At 44.7% G+C, this 8,443-nt stretch overlaps 1 protein-coding gene across 2 annotated transcripts; it reads right to left on the reverse strand.

Annotated features, from left to right (window-relative positions):
- Positions 1 to 1,826: 1,826 nt before the first annotated feature.
- LOC115129819 (interferon-induced protein 44-like) lies at positions 1,827 to 7,679 on the reverse strand. Of its 2 annotated transcripts, none has more exons than XM_029660559.2 (9): positions 7,258 to 7,679; positions 6,757 to 6,862; positions 6,200 to 6,589; positions 4,625 to 4,679; positions 4,260 to 4,455; positions 3,413 to 3,565; positions 3,009 to 3,180; positions 2,833 to 2,933; positions 1,827 to 2,742 (listed from the first exon to the last, which is right to left on the reverse strand). In XM_029660559.2, the coding sequence occupies exons 2-9, from the start codon at positions 6,845 to 6,847 to the stop codon at positions 2,542 to 2,544; spliced, it is 1,359 nt and encodes a 452-aa protein (XP_029516419.1). In that variant the 5' UTR covers positions 6,848 to 6,862; positions 7,258 to 7,679; the 3' UTR covers positions 1,827 to 2,541. The 2 variants fall into 2 exon arrangements, with proteins under 2 accessions (XP_029516419.1, XP_029516418.1); XM_029660558.2 differs by lacking the exon at positions 7,258 to 7,679 and adding an exon at positions 7,072 to 7,251.
- Between the last annotated feature and the right edge of the window lie 764 nt (positions 7,680 to 8,443).

Raw genomic sequence — 8,443 nt, forward strand, 5'->3', positions numbered from 1 at the left:
GTACTCCACCAGAGGTGGGGCTCCTCATCTATATGTTGTTGGTCTGTGTCTATCTTCTCTGCCAGGTTGTACTCCACCAGAGGTGGGACTCCTCATCTATATGTTGTTGGTCTGTGTCTATCTTCTCTGCCAGGTTGTACTCCACCAGAGGTGGGACTCCTCATCTATATGTTGTTGGTCTGTGTATCTTCTCTGCCAGGTTGTACTCCACCAGAGGTGGGGCTCCCCATCTATATGTTGTTGGTCTGTGTCTATCTTCTCTGCCAGGTTGTACTCCACCAGAGGTGGGACTCCTCATCTATATGTTGTTGGTCTGTGTCTATCTTCTCTGCCAGGTTGTACTCCACCAGAGGTGGGGCTCCTCATCTATATGTTGTTGGTCTGTGTCTATCTTCTCTGCCAGGTTGTACTCCACCAGAGGTGGGACTCTCATCTATATGTTGTTGGTCTGTGTCTATCTTCTCTGCCAGGTTGTACTCCACCAGAGGTGGGGCTCCTCATCTATATGTTGTTGGTCTGTGTCTATCTTCTCTGCCAGGTTGTACTCCACCAGAGGTGGGACTCCTCATCTATATGTTGTTGGTCTGTGTCTATCTTCTCTGCCAGGTTGTACTCCACCAGAGGTGGGACTCCTCATCTATATGTTGTTGGTCTGTGTATCTTCTCTGCCAGGTTGTACTCCACCAGAGGTGGGGCTCCCCATCTATATGTTGTTGGTCTGTGTCTATCTTCTCTGCCAGGTTGTACTCCACCAGAGGTGGGGCTCCCCATCTATATGTTGTTGGTCTGTGTCTATCTTCTCTGCCAGGTTGTACTCCACCAGAGGTGGGGCTCCTCATCTATATGTTGTTGGTCTGTGTCTATCTTCTCTGCCAGGTTGTACTCCACCAGAGGTGGGACTCCTCATCTATATGTTGTTGGTCTGTGTCTATCTTCTCTGCCAGGTTGTACTCCACCAGAGGTGGGACTCCTCATCTATATGTTGTTGGTCTGTGTCTATCTTCTCTGCCAGGTTGTACTCCACCAGAGGTGGGGCTCCTCATCTATATGTTGTTGGTCTGTGTCTATCTTCTCTGCCAGGTTGTACTCCACCAGAGGTGGGGCTCCTCATCTATATGTTGTTGGTCTGTGTCTATCTTCTCTGCCAGGTTGTACTCCACCAGAGGTGGGGCTCCCCATCTATTGTCCTGTTCCCCAGCTTCTAATATACTACTGTTGTGGAAATTCAACACAGGGACACTCAGTCAATATTAAATGAATCATTGTTAATGAACAGCAAGCTGGGGAGGTTAAAGTCCAACTTAGATGCATAAAGTACTGTTCTGAAGTGAGCTCCCCCAGGGCAGTCCTGTTAGTTCTCTTATATACTGGTTACAGACACATTACATAGGCATGGTTCATAAGGTTGGTTCCGGGCATGTGTCTGGCTATCTTAATTTCTAAAACATATTCTGGGCGTTCTGCCAGATGCTCCTGAGGAGGGGCTCATGTCACCCGCTCTCATATCTTTACCAAGCACAGGTAGGAACCAAGGAATATTTATGACACTAAGACAAGATTAAAATTTTCAAGGCTGTCTCGCACAATATAACATTTTCCATCACACTACTTTCATGATCAACATTGTTGTTACGGATTCATGTTTTTACCATACTCCTTTAATATTTCATTAAAATGATTCACTCTTCTGTTTTTACTCAATGATTGTTGTAAAATTGTTTGCTGTTTGTACAGGACTGCATCTCTACATGTCTCTTGTTGGATGTCTCTCTCTGTCTTTATGAAAGTTTGGACAACTGTAGAGCAAGTCTGAGTGAGTCAGGCCCTAGATATGCAACAGATATTTATTCAGCATTTAGTTTTGTTAAAATGAAAATACTGTAGTGAACAAAGTACAATGAGCAGTATGTCTTATCTGACCAATAGCAGTAGAGACTCTGCAGACAACCATACAATACTACATACACATATTGTATCTAATTACAATATACACTGAGTGGATAAAACATTAAGAACACCTCTTCCCATGACAGACTGACCAGGTGAATCCAGGTGAAAGCTATGATCCCTTAATGATGTTGCTTATTAAATCCACTTCAATCTGTGTAGATGAAGGGGAGGAGACAGGTTAAATAAGATTGTTAAGCCTTGAGACATGGATTGTGTGTGTGAGCCATTCACAGGGTGAATGGGAGAGACAAAAGATTGAAGTGCCTTTAAACGGGGTAGGTGCCAGGCACACCGGTTTGTGTCAAGAACCGAAACGCTGCTGGGTTTTTCAAGTTCAACAATTTCCCGTGTGTCCACCACCTAAAGAACATCAATATTAGGAAGATGTTCCTAATGTTTGATATACTCAGTTTAAATTGTAACTGGGCAAAGTCAGAATGGAATAGACTCGGAGAATTAAGATAAAAAGGTTTATAAAGCGATAACTAAAAGTTGCCTTTGAAACACATCTGGGATCAGTGTATTCCCCAGAATCCTATCCTTAACTATTAGAAGGTAAAATCCCAAACTGACTTCAGATCAGTATCACACCTACAACCCTAGCCACTCAGACTTCTGGTCCCCAGCCTGATAGATGTCATCAAAGTAGCCGTTAGAGTAGCGAAGCATCTGGACCACGGCAGTGAGCAGGAGGATGTCTGTGTGGACGTCCAGCTCAAACTCACGACTGTAGTTCTTCACTGGCAGGACACAGGACTGGGACACACCCAGACACACACTCACCTCACGGGTCTGAAAACACACACACACACACACGGTTGTAGTTAAATAAACATGGTGTACTATGTGAGAATAGGGTTCCAGACTCAGCCATGCACTCACCATCCTCTCTATGTAGTGGCTCAGGTAGATGTTGGTCAGGTCATCTCTCACTAGAGGACAGGCCTCATCCACCTTGGTAAGCAGGACCAGCTGGGGAACACCTAGTGACAAAACACACATGAACACACACATACACAGACATGTAAACCCACGCGCGCACTCACTTCCTTCCTTACCCAGCTTGTTGATCCCCTTGCGGATGGCGGCAAGCTTGTCCACCATCTTGGCAGAGAGCAGAGTGAACTTGCAGGCATCCAGTACGTAGACCACACAGTGGATCGTGTCCTTCAGGCTGGGCGACTTACAGAACCCAACACCATCCGTCTGGACAGACATGGACGGGTTGAACTGGGGGAGAGAAACAGGACATCAGCCCCCAAGATAAATATACTGCTACTGTACTATCAACCACATGCTTTCCCTAACATGAGGCTGGTTCTACTTTAACTCGGATGACAGGCTCATTGTAATGGCTGGAATGATTGCTATCAAACACATGAAATCCTCTTGTTGATACATTTCTATTCATTCTATCTTCCTCCAACAGCCTCCACTGCTACCATTTGCCAGTTTTACACACCTGGTACCGGTCCTGTACGTGGCCCTTCAGGATACCGTTGACGTCGTCTATATCCAGCCCTGCGCTGGGTCCTTCCTCCAGACCCATGGTGTCACACAAGACCAGAGGGAGAGCCTTCCCACCCTGCTCTGCCTTGATGCTGTAGGTACGGAACTACAGAGAGAGAGATGTGGAATGTTAAGTCCAATACAATAGGGATGTTCCAGAAGTCTTGTATAATTTCAGACAGTTTTGAAAGTGGTGCTCATGAGCCAAAACGGGGGGGGTCTTGGATGGTTGGTGGCCTGGCGGTTGGGAGATTGGGCCAGTGGCTGGGAGGTCGATGGTTCGGGTCCCCGATTCGGGAGATCTGTAGATGTGCCATTGAACCTGGTTGCTCCTGTGGGTCGCTCTGGATGAGAGTTTCTGCTAGATGACTATACTTAATGTAAATGTTGAGCGGCTTCACTGCAGGTAGATGGTATGTTTTAAAATTCAATAAAAAAATAAAGTTCTACCTGATGACATCAAAAAAAATACAATAAAACGTAAACAGCGGTTTTCAAACAACTATGAGATTTGTGGGGAGCAAGAAAATACCCTCCTTCTGGCTAGAAACTCACTGCAGGTTTAGAAAAGTAGAGTTTTCTTGACTTTTAATCCTACCCTACCGTGGTGTCACAGAGAAGTATTTTTTAAGACATTTCCTTTTAAATCACAGATGCAATTTGCCCATAAGTAGACACTGATATGGTGCTGGAGATAATAAATACGAGGTGAAAAGTGACAGAATTGTCCTTTAAGATCCCAGTCTGCATCTTTAAGCCACAACCACACACACACACTCATGCGAGCACACAAACAGTACCTGTGTGGTGAGGCTGGTGCCAGCGCTGCCGGTGTTAGCCTGCCCGGTAACATGTCCTTTGAAGACAGAGTTGATGGAGTTGAAGAAGCTGGACTTGCCGGCCCCGACCGGACCCACCAGCAGAACTCTGGCCTGGAACACAGACTTTACCTCAGGCTTATAGTTCTTAATATAGTCCATCAGGCGTTCCTTGGTGCTGTTAATGATAGAGATGGATGGAGAAAGGAAGAGAGAGCGATGGGTGACAGACTGGATTGATTGATTTAAGTATATTCATTGGAACAGCAGAAGTGGTACTAGATGCATCACTAGTTGCATAGTATTATGATGTTTGTATTGCTTTTGAGATTTAACAGACAGGATACCTATATCCTTCCCAGTCAATTTCCCTCCAAGGAGTCTTCAGAAGGCCTCCACAGTCTGCCAGAAATTGAGACCAAAAAAAAAAAAAACTGATTTAATCAATACACTCATTGCTTCAACAACCTCTCCCACAATGTGAGCAAGACAAAGGAGATGATCGAGGACTACAGGAAAAGGAGGGCCGAACAGGCCCCCATTAACATCGATGGGGCTGTAGTGGAGTCGGTCGAGAGTTTCAAGTTCATTGGTGTCCACATCACCAACAACTATCCTGGTCCAAACACACCAAGACAGTCATGAAGAGGGCACGACAAAACCTATTCCCCCTCAGGAGACTGAAAAGATTTGGCATGGGTCCCCAGATCCTCAAAAAGTTATACAGCTGCACCATCGAGAGCATCCTGACCGGTTGCATCACCGCCTGGTATGGCAACTGCTCGGCATCTGACCGTAAGGCACGACAGAGGGTAGTGCGAACGGCCCAGTACAATCACTGGGGCCAAGCTTCCTGACATCCAGGACCTATATAATAGGCGGTGTCAGAGGAAGGATATTTTTTTGTTGTCAAAGATGCCTGTCACCCTAGTCATAGACTGTTCTCTCTGCCACCGCATGGCAAGCGGTACCGGAGCGCCAAGTCTAGGTCCAAAAGGCTCTATAACAGCTTCTACCCCCAAGCCATAAGATTGCTGAACAATTAATCAAATGGCCACTATTCACTTTACCCCTACCTACATGTACAAATTACTTCGACTAACCTGTACCCTCAAACATTGACTCGGGAACAGGTACCCCCCTGTATATAGCCGTGTTATTGTTATGTGTAATGTCTGCTTCCAACTCACACCCTCAAACACGTAGATACCCTAAACACAGCTCACTTTCCAGCTCACACCCGCAAACACCTAGATCCCCTGAAAGCAGCTCACTCTCCAGATCCCAATCACCTGAATTCTAATCACCTGTTCACACACCTGTATGTCATTATCACGTGACATACGTCCTTCAGAGTTCTGGTTTTCCCCGTGATTTACTCCTCCCGTGTATGATAGTTTTTGTCTGCCTCACTATGACGCCTCTTCCCTGCCTGTACTTTAGCCTATTGGATTTCCTGTTATCTCCCTATTGCCTGATCTCCTGGATGACGTTACTAGCCTTTTCCCTGCCTGTACTGTTGCCTTTTTGGACCCCCTGTGTATGACCTTCTGCCTGCCCCTGGACCCAGCTACCTGCCTCCTCCTGTGGTCCTCTGCAATAAACACCTGCTGCGCCCTGCGCTTGAAACCATCTCTCTGTGTTCATTACATTATGTGTTGCTTTTTATTACATTTAAAAAAAACTTTATTTAATAAATATTTCCTTAACTCTTTCTTGAACTGCACGGTTGGTTAAAGGGCTTGTAAGTAAGCATTTCACGGTAAGGTCTACCTACACCTGTATTTGGCGCATGTGACAAATAACATTTGATTAGATTCACATTGCCTTCTGACTGGTTTTAATATTTTGCCATATTGGTCACATGTATCCAACATGTTTCAGTAGTGCCTAGGGAGTAGTGGCTATAAATGACCACTCACCTTCCACTCTGTACACCTCACACTCTGTCAGCTGCAGGTCATTGCCATGCATCTCTTCCCCTTCAAAGGTGTAGCTGTTCCCTGCAACAATTTGAACTGTAGAGGTGTTATTATTAAGAAACCACAAGGCACCGACATTAAGACCATTCTTTCCATCTGTGAAACCATACTGGCCATCGGTACTGGACACACGCAGTGGCTTTTCTCTCTGGTCAGTGATGCTGTAGAGAAAGGCCTTATCATCGTTGATCACTTGTCCAGTCTGGGCGTAGTTCTTACTGATGTAACCTCCGAAAACAAACCCAGCCTTGTTGTAGGCCACAAGTACGGTGGGTCCCTGGCCATCACAGCGGTTGTGGAAGGCTGAATGCATGTAGCTGTGGACGCTGGCTTTGAGCAGAACAAAATATAATAGAAAAGTACTTTATTACATTTTACTGACCTAATTGCTTTGTTCTGCCTGCATTGCTGGTATCTGGCCTGAAAAAATGAATCTCCTTAAAAAAAACGTTTTTTTTAAAGATGCCATTAAAATGAAGTCCATTGTTCTGACAAACCTTTGTAGAGCAGGTGGAGTCTGACATGGCCGAACAGAGACAGCAACTTCTTCTCCTGTTCTACTGACAGACTGGACTTCACAACACTCATTATGTCACTAAGGACCTGAGGTAGAAAGACCAGCAATAAATAGTAACAGAAACCCATCATACTGATGACCCTCACCTCGCTGTATAGACACACACCGAGGAAAGAGCGAAAGGAATGTAGAGTGGACAAACTCATATTTTCATAGATGCTACCACACAAATATCTGTTAGAATTACTTCTTTTGAAGCGCTTTCTTTAGATTGTTATGATGTAGGTGATCTTACCGTTTGTAACTGATGATCGCGTTAGAAATATAACTATTCTAATGCAGTGGGCTGCTGGGCTTCAATCATTCACAACAACTATATAATCAATCACAACATCCAGGTCGCGCAGTATAAAACATAGACATTTCAAGCTTTCCTTTTCTTAAAACCGAAACTTCGGCTGCTTTGAGTCACACAACTTGCCTTTCTTTTTGTTTTCAATACAGGAAAGGGCCGCTAGTATGCTTGATAGAGCTCTTCTGGCACGCCGGTGGTCGGGGTTAGCTTCTTTTTTTTAGTAGCATTTCTCGATGTGCAGCCCGGAAGAGGGAGTGCAACTTGCACAGCCTGTAGCCTTCCCTCCACAAGTCATGTCAGGAAATCCAGGGCTTCTACAGTAGGATAGGAATTATTCATGTCTTAGAAATATAACATAATGGTATTTAATTGACAATGAGCTGTAATTCTATCTGAGGCTAGAGAAACGTCTATGGTCACTGTTGGTGTTTCATACTGGAGAGGGAATGCAAAACAACGACGCTGGACAGAGTGGAATCAGGTGTATCAAAAAGGCTGTTTATTGGTCAAAGATATCTTGTTCTACATCGTGCACGGATCTAGTTCATATAACCCGAAGAGGAGTCAGGTGAAAAAGAGACCTTATTCAAAGGTTACATTCATTTTTATACATATAATAAAGTAGGTGGAGTCTTGTCGTTTTGGTCTTCTGACTGGTCACAAAGAGTTGGAGGCGGGCCTTGCTCTAGCCAGAGCGGGCCCCATTGGTGCATAGCAGAGTCTTGTTCTCTGAGCTCCCTTTGACCTGGACTGAGATGGGTGTGTGTGTTCATGCAAGAAAGTATTTGTGTGTCAGGAAATCTGATACAGGAGAGCAGAGGGGGTTGTGAAAGAAGAGAACAGGAATGGTCAGTTTTATGGCTGGGTGTATGTGTTCTTGCGATGGATTGTCTTTGTTTCCTGGGGTGGTAAGACAACAGAGCTGAGGGGATAGTGTTAGGGGGGTAGTTTTATTGCAGGGAGAGTGACCTGGTTCCTATTTTAGCAGGGGTACGTGAAATGACTTGGGTCAGGCGGATTAGCTTAGCGCTGTATAATATATAAGCTATGTGTATGAATATTTATATAACATCACTTTAAAATGACCTGTACAATTCTCAGGTGTGGATGGATGTGTGTGTGTGTGTGTGTGTGTGTGTGTGTGTGTGTAAGAAGAGGAGCGACAGGTCAGAACAACACGGGCGTTATTATATTTTATTCATGTTGTCTACTTTTTCAATATCATCTTTTTTTTAACAGCAATATCCACAAAAAAATATTAACAGTAAAGTATTTAACTGTAAAATATGAACAGTAAAGTCTTAACAGTAAA

This window comes from Oncorhynchus nerka, linkage group LG5 (assembly GCF_034236695.1).
Source record: "Oncorhynchus nerka isolate Pitt River linkage group LG5, Oner_Uvic_2.0, whole genome shotgun sequence".
Lineage (NCBI taxonomy): Eukaryota > Metazoa > Chordata > Actinopteri > Salmoniformes > Salmonidae > Oncorhynchus > Oncorhynchus nerka.